This window comes from Astatotilapia calliptera, chromosome 12 (genome assembly GCF_900246225.1).
Source record: "Astatotilapia calliptera chromosome 12, fAstCal1.2, whole genome shotgun sequence".
NCBI classification, from domain to species: domain Eukaryota; kingdom Metazoa; phylum Chordata; class Actinopteri; order Cichliformes; family Cichlidae; genus Astatotilapia; species Astatotilapia calliptera.
Genome location: NC_039313.1, coordinates 9667534 through 9689031, shown reverse-complemented (window position 1 = coordinate 9689031; position 21498 = coordinate 9667534). Strand labels below are relative to the sequence as shown.

At 38.9% G+C, this 21498-nt stretch overlaps 1 protein-coding gene across 2 annotated transcripts; it reads right to left on the bottom strand.

Annotated features, from left to right (window-relative positions):
- Nucleotides 1-12910: 12910 nt before the first annotated feature.
- Nucleotides 12911-15348, bottom strand: LOC113033751 (granzyme A-like). 2 transcript variants are annotated; one of them, XM_026187831.1, is made up of 5 exons: nucleotides 15245-15348; nucleotides 14630-14771; nucleotides 13966-14104; nucleotides 13406-13675; nucleotides 12911-13289 (listed from the first exon to the last, which is right to left on the bottom strand). In XM_026187831.1, exons 1-5 carry the CDS (start codon nucleotides 15285-15287, stop codon nucleotides 13128-13130), a joined length of 756 nt encoding a protein of 251 aa, XP_026043616.1. In that variant the 5' UTR covers nucleotides 15288-15348; the 3' UTR covers nucleotides 12911-13127. The 2 variants fall into 2 exon arrangements, with proteins under 2 accessions (XP_026043616.1, XP_026043615.1); XM_026187830.1 differs by having other exon boundaries at nucleotides 14971-15311.
- Nucleotides 15349-21498: the final 6150 nt, after the last annotated feature.

The window sequence follows — 21498 nt, the reverse complement described above, 5'->3', positions numbered from 1 at the left end:
TATACAACCTCAGTATGCAAAGCCCTTTTTGTGGGAGTTACCACTACAGTAGGTGTCTCCTGCAGGATGGCATTTTTCTGTGATGACATAAATACACACAAAGGCCGACAAAATGAAAAAGATAACAGGGCCATCATGGCAGGTAAATACTGCTCAAAAACATTAGGAAACAAAGGAATTCCAACTGGGCTCCACCTTGAGTGTCAGTGGCTACAGGGTGTTAGGTGACGGCTGTGTGCAAACAGGAATAGGACCCAAGATGCAGACTCCGGAGACAAACTTAAACCAAAACAGCTTTAATGCTGAACGCAAACATAACATAACTGGGAAAAACTGAAAATAAACTAACACCGGTGGACTGGCAAAACACACAGCAAAATAAACGGTACATCGCGACACAGACACAGAGAAACACAGGGCTTAAATACACAGAGGGAGCAATCAGGGAATGAGTAACAGGAGGGAAACACAGCTGGGACAAATCAGAACTGACGAGACCAAAGAAGCGTAACCTGAACACACTGAGATAAGACAGAGACCTTCAAAGTAAAACAGGAAACACATAACACAGACTCACATGCAGGCACTACAGAGGGAACAGAGACGTGGGACCAGGGCAGACACAAACACTGACTGGATGTGGGGATACAGCAGACAGGGAAGACAGCAACTATGGAACACAGACAGAAAACCAGAACACTAAAACTCTAACCAACCCCACCCAGAGAACCTAAACTAAGAATGATCCTAAAACCCATAAAGCAAAGCTAGAATATAATGAAATAACAAAATCAAAGAACCAAAAACACAAAACACTGGGTCAACGACCCAGGGACCCTAACACAGGGCCCTGTAGAAGACATTAGCCACCTTCATGAAGTCTGTTTTCTGGTTATTTGGTCAGAGAAATTCTTAACAGTGGCCATTGGCATGTATTAATATGCCATCCTGGAGGAGCTGGACTACCTGTGCAACATCTGTAGGGTCCAGGTATTGCCTCATTCTACCAGTAGTGACACTGATCGTAGCCAAAAACAGTGAGAAAAGAGGAAGAGGGAAAAATGTCAGTGGCCTCCACCTGTAAAACTACTCCTGTCTTGGCATTGTCTCATTGTTGCCCCTCTAGTTCACCTGTTGTTAACTGATCACATCAATATCCCAGAAGTTTGAATGACTTAATACTATACTTTGATCAAAAAGCGCTATTTTTTTAATCTGCATATAACTTATTTATGCACCAGATAATAAACCTTGATGAAGGGAGTCATAAAAATATCACAACTTAAACTGAATGAGGAACTGGTGTGTACAGAGGCCAGTGTCCTATTGGCTGACCTACTCTGGTAATCCTTTGCTCCATACTTGTTGGTCAGACCACATCCATCTTTGGAACTTTGCCATTTGAGCTCAATTTTCCATCTGCAAAATTCTTACTGCGCTTGTGTGAAATTAATGATCAGTAAGCAAATATCATATAGACCAGTGGTTCCCAAACTTTGTTTTACAAGAAAAATCTTTGCGCCCCCACCACCACCACCTAACACCCCCCACACAAACACAAACACATCCTCCAACCACAGACACCCATATTTTGTTTTAAAACTCCATTGCGGTTAATTTCACACCTCAAACATTCAGTAAACACAAATAAAAGTAAACTGCAATAAATTACAGGTAGTAATAAAATACACGACTAACTCTTTTACACTATGTCCACACCTACACGGGTATTTTTGAAGATATGCTTCACCATATTTTCTAGTCTTTGGCTTGGAAGGAAGTTGGTTTGGAAACATATTTGGCGATGCTTCATCTCCTGCTTTGCGTTTGTGTGGGAGCCCCGTCAAAACCTGTCCATTATGCTAGCAGTGTCCAAGCGTTCTTTTTTTTTTTCTTTTTTCTCATACCGCGCCCCCACTGCAATGGCTCTGCGCCCCCCTTGGGGGTGGGCCCCACACTTTGGGAACCTCTGATATAGACTATAATATAGACAGTGAGTTTAGTATGTCTGACGTTTGCATTCTAATGTGTTGCTTTCTCATTATAATTCGTTTTACAGATGGAAACTGTCAAGGAATCAGAGGAAGGAAAAAACAGAAAGTCCATGTGGCGGGGTGTCAGTTGCAAACACACAAGAACATGCGATTATAACAAAGTTAGTTTACATTTTGTGTTAGAACATTTTTTCTTTGTCAAAATTTGTAGCTTTTTTATGCCATATTATAGACGGACTTTAAATAACTTTTTACTGTTACTTAATTCTGGTACTTGTCAGCAGCTTCAGTGTTACATTGTGTTACACTTATAAACAGGTGGCAAAAGTACAGGTATTCTGTACCTAAGTAGAACTACAGATTTGTGTTAAAATACTCTGGTAAAAGATAAAATACTGATTCAACTTATTTACTCATGTAAGAGTGAAAAAGTAAAGCCTCTGAAAATGTACTTAAAGCAAGAAAGTGAAACGTAGCTTTTTTGAGGATGTTTCTATCAGCTATTTTTGGCAAAGTGAACTGAAAAACATGCTATATTAAAATAATAACATCATATAAATAATTTTGAAGTTATGTTTGAGTAATTTTTAATTCTAGTTTATTTACCCTGTTATGTAGAACATGAGTTGATACAAATACAGAGAATCAAGAACACCAAAGCCACTGTGCACCACTACATTACTGGTAAATTTACCAAAACATGGAAAAATAACCTGTTTATACTGCACTAAATTTCATGCAACCTTTATATAACGCAAAGTTAGTACGCTTCAGTTTGTTTTGCAATATGTTTCACGATCTGAAAAATCAAACCTTCACATCACGTACAGATCCAATGTCTGATTTAAGAAAAAAATCAAACAAAGCAACAGAACATCCTTTACATCTTTGTAGGAGGGCACAGGTTTTAAAACGGACTTTAGTCATCTTATCTTTGGGCCATTGCGTCAAAGCATATTTGTTTGCACTTTAACTCAGAGATAAAGATGCTGAATCACCTCCTGAGATATACGAGCTTCCAGTTTCAGTTATAAAACAAGGCTTCACTCTATGCCTGCAGTGTTGCGTCACAAGTGAGAAAAGGCAAGGCAAGGCTCCTCCAACTTGGACATGTACCCAACTCTAGGTAAACATTTACTCTGATTTTATGTGTGTGGATGTGTGTGTATGAGACAGAGAGAGACAGTGATAGGGAGGGCTATTTAAACATGACAAAGACTTGCGTAAACACTGACAAGATAAGTTTGCATGGGTGTGGCAAACTTTGATAGTTTCACCCGCATCGAGGTGGGCCTGTGAGCTTTTGTGGGTGCCCATGGAAACAGAGTAAACACAAAAGCAGGTGTCTGGTCAGTTTAATTCACTAAGAGCTCAAATAAAAGACATGATGGAATTTGATAGGTGTGGTATGTTTTCCCCCTTCACCTGTAAAGGAACAGGACTGATGCCAAGGTAAGTAGATTTTATCTCTTGTTTTTAATTTCTTACACAGACTTGCGTTTCAGGTAACGTTTTAGTCAACTGAAAAAAACAAAAAACCAAACGGATCAAATGAAATAATAATGACTGTGTTTTAACACAATACAGAGATTATATTTTGAACCTTAGTTTTGTGAATGTGTCCACATTCTTTAGCACACCCAGCACAAATAAAAATTGTTGAATGTGTACTGATAAGATATTGTAAACTAACTTAAGCCTAATAAACTAGATAACATGAAATAAAGTAAATAAAAATAATAATTAAAAAATGTGGCCATAGTACTAATCCTTTCCTCTTGGAAAGATTATGCTTAAAATTTGCAGGTAGTTTTAAAATCTATCTATAAGTAATTCCCTGCAAATTTTATGATGCTGCCAAGGGTGTAGATTTGGTTTTGGCATTGGTGGGGACGGATGATTCAACCGCCGAACCCTGCCCTGTTTCTTTTTTTTTTCCTTTTTGTCTTTGCTTCTTGATAAAAAAAGGAGAAATGTACTTGCCTACATATGCTATTCTACATGCTTTTAAACCATTTAAAATTACAATTCATAGTTTTAAATGTGAATTATATAATGTTAAATTACTATTAAACAAATGACTGACTAAAGTATTTTAGGCTTTAGTTTACTTCAGCCATATTCCATATGAATCAGGTTTCATACAAAAATAAAAATAGCTTCAAATACAGTTATGACAATAAAAGAATATGACTTTAAGGACTTAACAACATTTAGTAATAATTACATAATGTTTTTAATACTTTCTTATATCCAGGTTCTTCCTTTTTGCTGCCATCCTCCTCTCCTCCTTGCAGGTCCTTGCAGCGCAGGCTTGCCGCTGCTAAAAGTAAACAGAGCTCCCTGAAAGGCACAGCCAATCACATTGGCCATATTTGTCACATGACGTAGGACTCCAGTAGAGAACGTAATTTAACTCTTTCTGCACCGCTGGGTGAATGAGTTGACAGATCATTTTTCTTTCTGCCAAATCAAGCAAAGAGAACCACCCACTGAAAGTAGCTTTTATCTCTACTCGTGATCCCAGAATACACTCCACTTAGGAGCAAAATACAAGCCACCACAAAGGCGTGCAAAAGTGTCCTTGCGGGTATGAGACAAGGTTTGAACTAAGTTGGCTAAGTGCACACATCAAATGTTTTCTTCTGTGTACATCACTGTGTTGGCAATGTTACTGTTGACAAACATGTCCAGGCCTAGCCTTGGATGACAAAGGAAATTAGAAGTGACACAACTTTCAGACCTGGCAACCAAACCTTTTATAGCACAACTAGAGCCACCCCAAAAATAGCCATCAGAAAGGTATAGTGATCTTTAAAAAGAAGATCAAGGGGCTTTACTTGCCTTGGCAAATATTCAGTTTTATTTCTATAGCACTAAATCACAACAGTAGTTGCCTCAAGGTGCTTTACCTGTTGATGTAAAGACCCTACAGTAATAAAAAGAAAACTTCAACAATCAAAAAAACCTCTTTGAGAAGGCACTTGGCAACAGTGAGAAGGAAAAACTCCCTTTTAACAGGAAGAAGCCTCTGGCAGAACCAGGCTCAGAAAGGCCATCTGCTACGTCTGGTTGTGAGTGAGGGGAGGAAGATGGGATAAGTCTGGCAGGGCAGGCAAAACATCACAAGACCAACAAGTGTTCAGCTGGTGGTGTGCTCACCTATTTGGTAAAGGTGAGAGAGTTAAAGGGCTTCACAGAAAGGAGCTAGCATCCTTGTGATAACTACAGCCACACCTTCACAGTGCTAGAGCATAATGTAAGGTGTGCGGTTAGAGCTGTCACCCTCCTGCATGGAGTGAGAGGATGGGTACTGAAAGAATGTGAAAATCAGCTTACTGAGGCCTTCAAAAAGACATGAAAATCAGAAACTCCTTGGCTGTGCACTGCTGTTTTTGGAGGAACTTTTCAGTTTTTCCTGTCCCAGCAGAGCTGCCAATATCATGAAAGAACGTGCAAACCCAGACACGACCTGTCAAAGCTGCTGCTCTCTGGAAGACAATTCATGCTCATGAACAGATTCAAGAACAGATTCTAACCCCAGCCCATTTTCACTCCTGAGGCATAATATACTGATGATTTGTCACATCCCGCTGCGTCCCTGAGGAACAACAAAGTGTGACCTTCTGCATTCTTATGCTACATGCCAGGTTATGGATAAACCCAGTAGAATGACACTCCCAGAGTAATAGACATTCCAGCCATGTATTCCAGCCCTAACCCTAACCTTTTCCCTAACGTTAACCACGACTTTAATGATGTTAGATAGTGTTTTCCAAAGCGATTTAAGTAAAATGAACGTACATGTGTCGATTCATTCCAAATGGTTGTCATGTGTCCTTATTTTTCTGATCTCCTAATATAGGGACGTGTTGGGTGCCCAGAAGCGTAATATACCACCAATTTGTCACCTAGAATAAAATGTTTCGCTTTGGGAATGAGAACGTGTTGCTCACCCAGAGCCTTGCGAAAACTGAACAATTCCAAAAGTTTAGTTTGATGGGGTGAGGATGGTCTAAAACTTTTGACCGGTAGTGTAAATGTTCCATATTGTATATGTACAATATATCCAAATGCAGTAACTCAGCTGCTTCATTATACTGTATAGTATTATATTTCATTTTACTTGAATAAAATGCTTAGAAAAGTGTTCCACAGCTCTGAGGTCCCCCTCATTTTATTTGTGATGTTTTTCATACGGTGTTTGTACTACTACATTGAAAAATTCTTGTGGACTGGCATATTTGTTTAAATAGTTATGCAATTGGTTTATGTTTGTATTGAGGCCAGTGTGTATTTGTGATACGTGTTAACAGCCACTGCACTTTTTTTCTTGGTCTTCATGCAAAAACTATTCTGCAGTTTGAAGTGTGTTGTAAGGTGGTTGAAAGATTTATGCCTAATTTATGTTTCCATTTGTAGAGGGATTTGCCTATGGACAGCATACAGAGAGGGGTATTCAACTAATGCAAACATGCCCCTGTGCAGTCCTACAAAATCCGAACATTGCGTTGCTTGTTGTGAATGATCCTGTGCATTGATTGAATGCGGTCTGGATGACTAGTGGCATGCATTAGGGAAGGGCTGGATAGCTGAGCTTACCAGGAATGGGAGAAGAGGGAATCAAACACCATAGATCAAAAAATACATAATGAAAAGTACAAACAGTGACTACCAAGGAAACGTTTTGTTGTTTTTAACACTTGGTTTCACTTCAGCTGTTATAACTTTTCTCTTCTATTCAGCTAGCTGATTGACCAAAAGTAGTCTACAGACCAGTTGTACCACATATTTTTGGCACAGCCCCATCGGAAAACAGACACTCTCTGCAGGTAGAAGTCCATAGCTACCCACCAACTGCCAATATACTGCCAGTGTGCGATTCATATTTTGAACATTAGTTGTGTTGTTTTGCAGGGCATACACAACTCTACATCACTATTTTCATATGAATTCTTCTTAGTCACTTGCACTAAAGCCAGAGTGTATCCAAACAATGCTGATCATCTGTTGCTTTTGTTTGCTTGGCTTTTTGTTGTACATCTGTTTTTTTTTTTACAGACTGTTTTCCTTTTCAGGAAACTACAGCATACAGGAAACAACTGTGACTGGTGGCTGCAGGCACATGGTAAGGTGCTGATTGAAGGAGCACTTGATTTGCTTTTACTTTGCCCTTTAAGTAGTAGTATTGATCAAATCTTGCTAATTGTGGAAAATCCCAAATACTGACTAAATTTGATTTATTGTGCACTGCAGAAAAAGGTATTAATGTTGCCACAATAGTCAGTGTTGATCAAAAATAGCATTAATCAGTTTAACCACTTGTTCATATGTTTTTAAATGATTAGTTTTCTAGTTTCGTTTGCTAGGCTGAAGGCACACACTGCTCAAACCATATGGCAGAGAACACCATCTAGTGGTGTAGTATGGAAACTGAGAGCCAGTGTCACAGTGAGTGCAAGTTACCTGCATGTTTCATGTTATGAATCACTGTGATTAAACAGGCCACAAAAATTCAGAGCCCACGTGGTGTGACTGCCTCTGATCAAATTCCACCGCCCTCACTCTCTCCTGCGCTCGCTCTCTCAGTTCAGTTCAGTTCAGTTCAGTTCAGTTCATTTTTATTTCAAACATGTGCCTTCACAATCATTACAAAATATCATTCCATTATTTGTTTGAAAAGGAGTAGGCAGAAGTATTTACTTATTTGTCCCTACCCCCTCTCGACTACGCAACTGGGTTAACTGGGAACCCACCTGCATATTGATTGCAGTGTGGCGTCAGTCCGTATAAAGTTAAGCCGGTGTTCTGAGAAACCATCCTACCTACTCTGACAAATCGTCCTACCCGTATTATAATTTGACGGTGACTTGTGACTAAACCTACCCCTACCCCTAACCCTAACCATAACCTTAAGAAGTATTCCGGATGGGTGAGCGAAAAAGAAGTTAATTCGGCATTGGTGTTGTGCGCATGCGCCGCGTCTGCGCAGAAACATTGGGTAGGATGTTTTTTGAGGTAGGATGGATTCCCAGAACACCGGCTTGTGATCGAGGTCTGGACAGTTGCCACCAGGACGAGTCATAGTTTGACTTGTGGGGTGTAAGCCTTCCAGTTTGGTGTGTGTGTGTGCGTGCGTGCATTTGTGATTTCTTTTATTAAAGCTAATACAGATTGAAGTTTTAGTTTTTATGATATGTAGCAAGCCTAACGCTCAGTGTCATTTTATTCTTTTAACGTGTAGTTCTGTGTTTTATTTCAGTGAACGGAAGACGTGCCAGTGGCCCTGGGACCTCAGGTGGTGGGTCGCAGAGGTGGGACCAAGTCATTGTTTTGCAAGTCTCAAGTAAGTCTCAAGTCTTTATCCTCAAGTCTCAAGTCAAGTCTCAAGTAATGTCAGGCAAGTCAGAGTCGAGTCTCAAGTCACTGGTGTAAAAGTCCAAGTAAAGTCACAAGTCTGAAATTTTGAATTTCAAGTCCTTTCGAGTCTTTAAAAAACCCCCGAAAAAAAGCATGTTGCAGTTATATGCTAAATGTAAATATTAGACCATGTAATTTTTAAATCTGTGTTTTTCTCAACACATGACAAAATAGTGAACTTAGAAAATATACACAAATTGTGAAATTGCACCTCTTTAAAATGCAGCTCAATTAAACCTAGCTCCAAGAATAATTTTCACCGACAGTTCTGAGATAAGCTGCATGTTATTCTTGGATGCGCTTGTAGGACCAGCTTTAAAATCGCATGACAAAAATATCATACATAAATAAATGATATTTTAAAAAATATATAATTTTAAAAAAAACTGCATCACCAACGTAGCCTGGAAAACATTTGCTAGTTAGATGAAGTCAGCTATCTCATCGTAGCATATTTATATGCATATTTATAATTATACGCTTCTTGGAGTGAGTGCATACACTCATGAAGTTTAGTAACTTCCGGTCACTGCAACAAGCCCAGGTACAGTTTACCGACGGATGGGTGCAGGACCTTGAAATGCACCGTGTAGAAAGTAAAGACCATCATACGTATCATAAGTTTACCAGTCTCACAAATCGTCGTCATAAATACACATTCGTTAACCGTTTATTAATAGGACCTTTGAGCTCAACGGTAGTTAATTAGCAGTGGAAATAATTTCTGGTAGCATCACAGAAATGTAGCAGTGACAATAATATTGTATGCTGTAATCGTACTGGGCAATTAGTGATACAAAACAACTGTTTTACCCTGTGAATAAAAGTATGTGTTTTTGTCAATGTACCATAATAACAGAAGCGAAACACAATATTCTGTCAGGACAATTCACTATTTATGCACAATAAACACAGGAGCATAGCGCGACAATTTCTGTTCAGCGCCAGACTTGCTTGTAACCTATATCACCAGTTATGTTATGAAAATGACGCATTAACTACAACAGCAGACTGACCTTCGTGTAAATGCTTGGAGCAGACTAACCTGTGAGCTGGAGTGTTCTGGGACGTTATAATTGGTCTTTGAATGGCTGCAATCCAGTCGCATCTTTGTTACTTCGGAAACATGGCTCGAACAATTTCTCTTCAACGACGTAATCCGATAACAACCGATCTCTTTACCCGTCGGCTTCCCGTGGCTGTCATGCGACCAGCTATTGCAGTTAATAATACAACAGCTTCTTGACATTTTTGTGTTTCTTTTTATCGCTGTGTGACTGATTTCAATTGAAAGCCTGCGTGCGCTAGTACCGCTTGCCACGAGTTCCCAGAATCCTTTGCGGTTCTACCCGTGAATGACGTCACATTTTCAATCTCTATATAATATGCATGTTAAATTTTATATTTGGGGTAAAATATCAAGTCTTTTCAAGTAAACCGGTTCAAGTCCAATTCAAGTCCCAAGTCATTGGTGTAAAAGTCCAAGTCAAGTCACAAGTCTTAGAACATTTTTTCAAGTCAAGTCTAAAGTCATAAAATTAATGACTCGAGTCTGACTCGAGTCCAAGTCATGTGACTCGAGTCCACACCTCTGGTGGGTCGTTTTCACACTTTCCTTTGTACACCACCGGGTGGACTCTAGTGATTTTCTTTTTGTGTGATTTTCTTTTGGGTCCACGGCTGCTGGTAAGTCCAAGTTCCATGATTGTTTTATTTTAACTTTAGGACACTGTCAACAATGACGCTACATTTTGTTTTCTAATATTTTATTTATTTTAACTAAATAAAACTGTATTAATATTGGAGCCAACCTGCCTCGGTGTGCATCCTTGAATCTGCGGCCTCTTTTATCTATTTTTCTTACATATATATTTCCTGGGGGTGAAATTCCATTAGGTGGTGTTGTCGTGTTTATTAGTTGTTGTTTTTTTTTATCCAACCCTGCCGACCACTTGGTCACATTAGTTTCACCCTTGTTTCACCTTGCCTTGTCTTTTTTGTTTTTGAACGTCAGCCTGTGTCTGCTGTATATCCCGTGTCTGCTTTTGGGCCCACTGAATAAACACCCCAGCGTTCCCCACCGCGACAGGCTGTGCACATTTATCATTCACGCTGTTTTCATATATTAAATTATTATTCACGGTTTTTACACCTGATTAATAAATGTGGTCAGCCTATACATATGTGGCCAACAAATGCATCTAAAGGAACCTTTTTATTGACCATTGGGCTTTGATCAGTGGTTGTTGATCAAGGGTCATGAGAATTTGTATAATTATGATGAAGGAACTGACCTCTGTTATGGAATAAATATATATTCTTGGTGCTTATTTTCTGATTATATTGTTTTATGTAGTTTAATAATAAAGGCCTCTATAAAGCAAGGCCAGCTGTGAGAGAGAACTAGGTCAGAGGGTGATAGGTCATCTTAGCAACAGAAGCTTACGTTAGTGGAAGTTTAAAAAACAGGAAGTTTAGTGCAGAGCTGCAGAGGTATATTAATAAAATACAGGAAACCAGACAGAAAGAGCGAAACTAGTAACACAGAAGGAGTTGTTTTTATCAAAACTATGTGTGACGTGGAAAGGACCAAATTAACACGTATATGATACACATTTTGATTTCTAATGCTAGAGATTTTGCAACTGGCTTTTTGGGCTGTGCAGGTCTCTCTCTTCCGGAAGATGATTAAATAAAATTATAAATATTTTGACTGACTGAGTCGTGTTCTCTCTATTCAGTAAAAGAATGACAAGAACCAGATTTATTATTTAGTGCCGAAAACCCAGGATTCTTTTACGGCTGAGAGGACAAATTCGGCTTAAGGTGAAATCGTAAAATGAAGCGAATGGAGAGCTGGCTCGACAATACAAAGGTAAGCACAGCCTGTTAAATCAAAATGTGCAAATTGGATGAATTCTAAATTATCTGTTCGCCGAGTTGATGATCTTCACTGTTAAATTGGCTCAGTGGTGTTGAAACATTATAACAAGAGATTTTTGCTAAGAACTGCAGGTTGATGTTTAAGTCTGCTGCAAAGTTATTTTAAGTGTCTGTGAAAAGTTGTTTTCACGTGTTGCCGTGGAAGTATAATAAATTTTACAATAGGTCAGCAGACGTTGGACGCCACAGTTACGGTCTTAAAGTTACCAATTTGATCCTAGTAAGAGAGCGCGAAGGTCAACTTTGGCAAGCCACCCATTCCTGGACGCGGGAGTGGACCCGGTTAGACTGGTTGCCCGGTAGGTATCCCGCGGGATTCGGCCCCCGTTAATTACAAGTGGTCTATTGTTTGGCATGCAAAATTGCATGCTTTTTATTAGATTATTCTGTTATTATATGTTACCTTATATATGTAATCAAAGTAGTTGAATTAGAATACTGCTGTAGATCACATTATACCCTTTAATATAGAGTGTGTGAGCTGTATGTAGTTTAGTTCTCATTATACTTTTGAGTTAACAGAACATATTCACATATTAGTTCATTAGATAAATGTGCATCACTCTGTATCCTTGATCTGCTGGGAATGTGTTACACTGTTTTCTTGACATGCTTAATTGTTGAATCATGAAGAGAAGGTTGTAAGCAGGAGACTCTGTGTCTAAAGACAGGGGAGATAGATAGACCACATTCCACACCCCCACCTTACAGAAAGCAGAGAAACAACTGCCGAGGTCATAACTTAGGCGCTGTAACAGAGAAAAAATGTGATGTTTTGGCTTTTACGACTAGCTGGGGGCCACTAGAGACTATAAAAAGCTGAGCAACCCGTCACCATTTTGAGACATGTGCCTGACCCTCTGGTAGCATCTCTCCCGTCCGGACGTTGTAATGCTCTGACTGTTGAATTGTATGGAAATAAATGATTGTTGATTGAGCATTTATACACCGAGTATTGTCCCTCCTTCAGCCCAAAGATTCAAAGAATTGGGAGATTTCAACATTTTTCTTTTCTTTTCTTTTCTTTTCTTTTCTTTTAATTTAACACTTGTGGTCAAATGTATCATAATGAGTAAAAACTACGTGTGTTATTCAGGTAAAAAGAGGACCAGTTGAATCAAAATGAAACAGGATTTCTGGAGGTAAGAAATGATAATTGAAAGAGTGTTGGGGCATATACTGAGATTATGAACATAGTGCTGGCATGTCCTCTGAAAATGTGCACACTGAGTAAGTCATAGTCTAAGTCTCTATATAGAGACTTAGCATTTGTCTGTTGTGGTCTGCTCTGAGTGAGAGCTTAATCACATTTTTTTCTTTCTATGTTTTGCAAGTTAATATTCTCTGTGTTGACATTACATTAATTGTCTTATTTGTCTTTTCTTAGTCATTATAGTTATTTAATTTGAACACTAAAACCAAAGGACTGAAATATCAAGCTTTGATGGTAGAAGGTGTCAGAGTAAAAACAAAATGACACTTGGAAAGAGTTACAAACAATGAAAGATTTATTATATAGTAGAATGTTTATAAAAAATATCCTATGAGGGGTTTTAAGCAGGGATAGATGGAATGAAAAATCAACAAAAAAGAGCATGCTCAAAAAAATTCATCAAGCTAACAGAAACTGAAATATCAGAAAATAATGTGAATATGAAATGATAAAATGGCTAATGGTCATGTAAGCAGTCTACATTAAAGGCATGGACATTTATTATCAAAGAAAAGATTTGCTTCTTGCTCAGCTTGTATGGATTGACACCTGTGGGTTCATAAGATTTCTAAAGATTGCATTGTTTTTTTGATCCACTTGAGTTGTTTCTCTGAGAGAAACGAGTAGACTCCAGGTTTTTTAATGATACCACAACCTTCTCCGAAAGAAGTGACTCCAACCAGCACTCCATTGCACACGAGTGGTCCTCCTGAATCCCCCTGGCAAAAGAACAAATATATTAGTCTTTCTTTGACTAACTTACAGGTGTCACAATGTCAAAAGGGTGTTGAGTTGGATGGATATTTACTTCCTTACATACTTTCTATATACTTACTTGACAGGTATCAGCCTTTTTTTTACCATTTGAACCAGCACATATCATGTCACTGGTGATAACTGGGTTGTGGTTGTAATAATCACGAGAGTTGCATGTCCGTCTACCAACCACAGTCACATTGACAGACAGGAGAACATCTGATGTTTTCTTGTTTTCAGTTTCTCCCCATCCAGCAACCAGACACTTGCTTCCAGCTGGAGGGTCCTTGACAGTTTTGGCTAACTTTAGACATTTTACTGTCTTGGTTTGCTTTACTGGTTTCTTCAACTGAAAAAAAAATATATATAAAAAGGAAGATTACATATTGATAATGACTACATTACATACAGAGAGCTGGCCTTGAATTTTAGTATTTACTCTATAGGCAGCACGTGCTAAAGTCTTGACACACCACTCATTTATTTGTATTTTGCTTGGAAAATCCAAAACAGGCACAGTGATTTATTGAAATATGTCCATACATGCACAGAAATAAATCATATAAGATTGCAAACAAACTTGTTCACATTATTGCATCTCTCTTTCACTTGCTTTTGGACAATGAATTATCACTTTACCTTGAGCAACATGAGGTCATTGCCCTTGATTGCCTTGTAATAGTTAGGATGAGGAAAACGTTTATCAACCGTTTGGACCTGCTTAGAATCTTTTTCTTTTTTCCTGATTGAGTGTGCTCCCAGGGTCACCTTACTCATACTGTGGAAGAAAAAAAATATTAGTGAAATTTCAATTATATAAAAGGTTAATAGGTCAGATTAACCTTTTTAAATAAAACAATTATCAAAATATCATAGTAAATGTGTGTTATTATATATATTTGGTTTATGGCTATTATAGAGACTGCATGGAGTTTTCCTCCAGCTGAATTTTAACAATATTAATGTTGCAGTTATGAAAATTTCAGAGTGCAATTTCTCTTTCAGTGACAGTGTTTACCACACACTTCTTGTTTGTAACATGATTATTCTGTTTTAAATAAACATTTAATCTTTTTCTCATTTCTTGAATTATGACCAACATCAATATTTGCAGACAATGCAGACAAATCTACTTGTGTCTTACAGGCTTACAGGCCTGTCTATAAAAATCACATACAGTATGTATGATGCCAATTTGATTGCTATATTTCTATCTATGGTAAGAAAATAAAGAATTTGTGATATGTATATATAGAACCATATACTTCTTTGTGTGTGTGTGTGTAAGTCCTCATGTTCCTACTTGGTGCAGTGTGCAGCTGTCAGGACCCATTGTGGATGGATTAACGTCCCTCCACAGAAAGATTTTTTGCTTTCCACATGGGCCATGAAAGGCAACGAGTGTGGCTTGACTTCTTTCCCTTCAATAATTTTGGACCCATGACCTAGAAAAAAAGGAAATATCCATCACATAAAGTCAGCAGACGATGAAGCTGAAAACAGATTCATGTAACAAACATCCTTCACCAGCTGCTTTTGTAATGCTGAAAGATATCAATAATGTGACTATGCATTCTGCTTATTTAAATGCATGAGAAAATTATCTAATTATCTAATTAAAGTTCAATACAAATCATTAATCACCTGGCTGGATGATCAAGAGGAGCATGCATGGAATTAAAACACTGAAATTACTCAGGCAGAACATTTTGCATTTTGTCTCTCATAGATGCTGTATGCACTGAAACTGTGACGCTCAGCTTTATATAGAGAGCTGAAAGGATGTGGTCTGACAACTGAAATTAACAAGTCAGCAAAATAAACACCCAAACACTTGTGATTAAATATATCATTAACAAGCTTACCCCATTCACCACCAACAACAATAATAACTACAGCAACACGCACGCACACTTACCCACTTTTTGATCGTGAGAAATTTGACTAGGTGTATTTCTCATTAGTGATGGGTCGGCCGCGAACGAAATGGCTCTTAGAGCCGGGTCTTTGACGTGAATGACGCGAGCCAGCTCCTTATCGCGAGCCGTGGGTTTTTTTTCTTTCTCTCCCCTCTCTCCAGTGTTGCCAACTCCTCAGTAAGGAAAATCGCTATTGGTTGTCCTAAAAGTCGCTAAATGACGTCATCACCTAATTTGCATAATTGGTCATGCTAATCTAATTGTAACCTACGTTGTTGGAGAGAGAAATAACATCGTGGAAGAGACATAAAGTGAGTAAAAAAACGTCCTAAATGCATTTAGAGTTTATTTAGAACTACAAGTTAAATTTCTTTTAGCAATTATTGTTTTTTTTTAATGTCATAATTCCAACCCTGCTCCTTTACCCGGGCTTGGACCGGCAAAAGTGACCCAAAATAGGCACTCTGGTGGAGTTACTTTGTGTGTGTGTGTTTATAAGTAGTTTTAAACCTTGTGATCCACAAAAGAACATAAGAGTAAAAGAGTAAAAGAAGAACTGACTGCGTTACAGCACCTGCTGCTTGTTGAGAGTAAAAGCGATACGCGCTTTCACGTCAAAAAGTTGTCATAAATAAGTCTCCAAGAACACCAGAAAAAGTCGCCAGATTTGTTGCTAGTCGCTTTTTAGAAAAAAAGTCGCTAAGGGGGTCTGAAAACTCGCTAAATATAGCGACAAAGTCGCTAAGTTGGCAACACTGCCTCTCTCTCACACTTTTTTCCGCTTCACTCAGCATGCGAGCCTTGTGCTTTACGCTGGGAAGAGGGGGGAGGGGCGGTAGTTACACTCAGTGTTGCCAACTTAGCGACTTTGTCGCTATATTTAGCGAATTTTCAGACCCCCTTAGCGACTTTTTTTCTAAAAAGCGACTAGCAACAAATCTGGCGACTTTTTCTGGTGTTATTGGAGACTTATTTATGACAACTTTTTGACGTGAAAGCGCGTATCGCTTTTACTCTCAACAAGCAGCGGGTGCTGCTGTGGGCACCTCGCCCGTGCCAAAGCGCTCACAGGCAGAGGATAGTCCTCCCCCAGCTGCTATCAGGGCAGGAGATGTTCACCCCTATGCGTCCAAACTGCAAATGAATCGCGCATGAGCAAAGCTGCTGCTCCCGCACTGACTGTAACGCAGTCAGTTCTTCTTTTACTGTTATGTTGTTTTGTGGATCAAGTTTAAAACTGCTTATAAACACACACACACACACACACACACACACACACAAAGTAACTCCACCAGAGTGCCTATTTCGGGTCACTTTTGCCGGTCCAAGCCCGAATAAAGGAGCAGGGTTGGAATTGTGACATTACAAAAAACAATAATTGCTAAAATAAATTTAATTTGTAGTTCTAAATAAATTCTAAATGCATTTAGGACGTTTTTTACTCACTTTATGTCTCTTCCACGATGTTATTTCTCTCTCCAACAACGTAGGTTACAATTATATTAGCATGACCAATTATGCAAATTAGGCGATGATGTCATTTAGCGACTTCAAGCGACTTTTAGGACAGCCAATAGCGATTTTTCTTACTGAGGAGTTGGCAACACTGGTTACACTCAGTAGCACAGGAACAGAGCAGGAGGGAGAGACAGAGAAAGAGCCAGGGATAACAACGTCACATTAGAAAGGTATAGTAATCATCCACAACTATTCAGTTGCAGATGCTAAAGGATTCAGAAAGTTTATTCATGCAGGTCCATATGACAGAGAATATGCATCTTCTTTTTGTTTTCATATTATAATTTATATTTAATTGTGTTGTGGTTTGCAGTGTTTTGTGTTGTTTCACTTTAAATTTGTAAAAGGAAAAAGCTGAAAATTTAAATAGCTAAAAGTTGAAATGTGAATAGTTGATTTTTTGTATTATATGATTTATTTATTACATTTTATGTTGAGTGAATAAATAAAAGTATATTTACGGTGGCCCCTACAGACAAAGCACATACAAACTTCAAATCACGTAAAAATACGTAAAAACTCCAAAACACGTAAAAACTCAGAAGCACATAAAAACTCAAAACACATACAAAAGACAACAGAAGTGCTCCAGGATGCTAGGCGCAGTGTTGAGCTTTTGTTACCTAGTGGCTACACAAGCCAGCAAGTACCAACGACCGGATTTGGTGTGTGGTAATAACAGGTAAATTAACTTTTTTTTTAAAATTATTTGACTATATATGAATGCTTGTGTATAAAAACACAAACAATACACATATGCTTTCATGCTTTTAATTGTGTCATTTAGGTGATCTAGGTAGCTCTGTTTTGGAAGTTCAGTTCATCCTAGAAATGTGTTTTGGAGTTTGTATGTGCTTTTTGGAGTTTGTACGTGTTTTGTCTCTAGGGGCCACAGCATATATTTATATATAAACATATATAAATAAAACCACTTTTTTTTACATTAGTAATTCCTTTTGTGCATAATTTTATATTATTGTTAATAATAAATTAGTTAAAGCAACAAAACAACCTGAAGAGCCAGTTCGGAGCCAAAAGAGCCGGTTCTTTTTAGTGAGGCGAGCCGAAAGAGCCGGTTCTCTAAAAAGAGCCGGACATCCCATTACTACTAGGCTGCGGGGGTCGGGGGTTCCTGCTGTAATCCATATCACTGCTGAGATTTTGTGGGCCATCATAATCTAACCACCAAAAACCTCTATTTGAATTCTTTATATCAATAAATCATGTCCACTTGCTTCTAATAAGCCCTTCTTATTGAAATTTTTAAATGCAATGAGGATTTCTACAAACAAAAACATGGATGTGCCATGGGCTCCCCAATTTCTCCAAACACAACATCTCAGTGCTCTTCAGACCCAGCCACGCCTTCAGACAAAAATTGGTTCATCGAGGACAAAACTCCCCAACACAACTACTGCAAGGAGTGCTGACCTCTGAAAGAAGAATGTAAGAAGTCATCTATGTCCACTGTGAACAACTGTCTATGAACAGAGGAGGTGGCTTACGACACCATCTGTCTGCCACCTGCAATGCTGTCATGAGATCCCTTCCCAGGTGTCTCAATTCCTACTCACATCATGGGTCAGGTGGCTCAATGGGTCACGTGATAGGGTGAAGTAAGGTGGCTTCAACACATTGTAATGGAAAAACTATCTTACACATAGTTGTTCATCCATAATCGATAATGGTGGGTGTGGTCCACTCAGGTTCCTCAAATTTTGGTATGCTTTCTGAGATCTGACCTTCCTGCTCTAATATCTGGCACTGCTTTATCTCATCCTCTGACAGTAAATCTAACCTTACTTCTACAGTTCTCTGTAAAATTCATTCTCTCTGACTCACATATGGCACTTAGTAGTTAAAAACAGAATGATAGTTTTGTTTTGAAAGTGTTCCAATTACTGTACGTTTCTTAAATCCTATGAAATTGAAGATAATAATTTAATATGGAAAAAACAATTAGATTTGTAGGAATAATACATAATATCTGCAAAAAAAGAACCTGGAACCAATGCAGGTTCCAGGTTCTTTTTCATTTTAAAAAGAACATCCATGTTGTCTGACAGCACCGTGGAAACAAATCATAATAGTAATAATTGTAGCATTTGTATGCCAGTATGTTCCATGCTCCTCGTTTCCTAGTGTTTAATTCTGTGTTTCCCTGTTCGGGGTTTTGGTTTGTTTTTTGAAAGTTTGTTTTATGAAGTATCTTTTTTTTCAACAAATAAAGCTGCTGCTTGAAGTTTACGACTCCTACTCTGTGCTCGTGATCTGTGACAGGTAAGCAGTCCAACAATTCAATTCAATTCAATTCAATTCAATTTTATTTATATAGCGCCAAATCACAACATAAGTCGCCTCAAGGCGCTTCATAGATACAGAGGAAAAAAAACCCAACAATCATATGACCCCCTATGAGCAAGCACTTTGGCAACAGTGGGAAGGAAAAACTCCCTTTTAACAGGAAGAAACCTCCGGCAGAACCAGGCTCAGGGAGGGGCGGCCATCTGCTGCGACCGGTTGGGGTGAGAGAAGGAAGACAGGATAAAAGACATGCTGTGGAAGAGAGACAGAGGTTAATAACAGATATGATTTAATGCAGAGAGGTCTGTTAATACATAGTGAGTGAGAAAGGTGACTGGAAAGGAAAAACTCAATGCATCATGGGAATCCCCCGGCAGCCTATGTCTATTGCAGCATAACTAAGGGAGGATTCAGGGTCACCTGGTCCAGCCCTAACTATATGCTTTAGCAAAAAGGAAAGTTTTAAGCCTAATCTTAAAAGTAGAGATAGTGTCTGTCTCCCAAATCCAAACTGGAAGCTGGTTCCACAGAAGAGGGGCCTGAAAACTGAAGGCTCTCCCTCCCATTCTACTTTTAAATACTCTAGGAACAACAAGTAGGCCTGCAGAGCAAGAGCGAAGTGCTCTAATTGGGTGATATGGTACTACAAGGTCATTGAGATAAGATGGGGCCTGATTATTTAAGACCTTGTATGTGAGGAGCAGGATTTTGAATTCAATTCTGGATTTAACAGGAAGTCAATGAAGGGAAGCCAAAACAGGAGAAATATGCTCTCTCTTTCTAGTCCCTGTCAGTACTCTTGCTGCAGCATTTTGGATTAGCTGAAGGCTTTTCAGTGAGTTTTTTGGACATCCTGATAATAATGAATTACAGTAGTCCAGCCTGGAAGTAATAAATGCATGAACTAGTTTTTCAGCGTCACTCTGAGACAGGATATTTCTAATTTTAGAGATGTTGCGCAAATGGAAGAACGCAGTCTTACATATTTGTTTAATATGTGCATTGAAGGACATGTCCTGGTCAAAAATGACTCCAAGGTTCCTCACAGCGTTACTGAAGGCCAAGGTAATGCCATCCAGAGTAAGAATCTGGTTAGATACCATATTTCTAGGCTTTTCAGGGCCGAGTACAATAACCTCAGTTTTATCTGAATTAAGAAGCAGAAAGTTAGCGGCCATCCAGGTCTTTATGTCTTTAAGACATTCCTGCAGTTTAACTAATTGGTGTGTGTTATCTGGCTTCATGGACAGATAGAGCTGGGTGTCATCAGCATAGCAGTGAAAATGTATGCTATGTCTTCTAATGATACTGCCTAAGGGAAGCATGTAAAATGTAAACAGAATTGGTCCTAGCACTGAACCCTGTGGAACTCCATAATTAACCTCAGTGTGTGAAGAGGACTCTCCATTTACATGAACAAACTGGAGTCTATTAGATAGATATGATACAAACCACTGCAGTGCAGTCCTGTAATACCTACAGCATGTTCTAATCGCTCTAATAGGATATTATGGTCGACAGTATCGAATGCTGCACTAAGGTCTAGCAGGACAAGCACAGAGATGAGTCCACTGTCAGAGGCCATAAGAAGATCATTTGTGACCTTCACTAAAGCTGTTTCTGTGCTGTGATGAGCTCTGAAACCTGACTGAAACTCTTCAAACAAAACACACAATTCCACAATTGTTCCACTCCAAAACCTGGATAAACCACAAAACAGGCAGATCAGTGGGGTACTCATGAGGAAATAACGTAACTGCTTAGAGCTGGGGCTTCACTAACTTTTCTCCAGGCGATCCAGGAGAGAAGGACGACTGCTGCCTAAGTGAACACCTATAGATCCTTAATGTGTCAGGAGTATTGGAACAGTTGAGACACAGTTTTTCTAAACACTGCGTCTCTGTTTCTTTTAAATCCCAAAACACGCTGCACCAAAAATTGGTTCACCCAAAGGATCGGGTCCCTCGACACAATCAGAGTAATGTAGTGTACGCTGTTAAAAACCAAACAACCGAAGCGGATGGCAGAACACAGAAGAGCTAACTCATCACCTCAGGTCTCCGTAGTCTATTCACACCTACAGGCTAGTGGCCACTCTTTCAACGATGAGGACATACATATCCTGGACAGGCAGGAATTCAACTCTCTATGAATGGTACTAATGGCCATTGATCACTGATCTTTGATTAGTGTGCTTGGATCAATGTTCATGACAATTTGCCTATTAATGATCAAGGAACTGAAATCCCAGCGCATTGCTCATTCAGTGGTGCTAGTTTCAGTCATTATGGAAAGGTAGTGTTTATAAGGTTGGGGAAACCTGCAGTAAACTGAGACCGAAGAAGTCACTTGGATGAGTGATGAAACGTTTCTCTCATTGAAAACACTATGTGTTTTTTTGTTTGTTTGTTGTTTTTCTTTACTGTTCCCA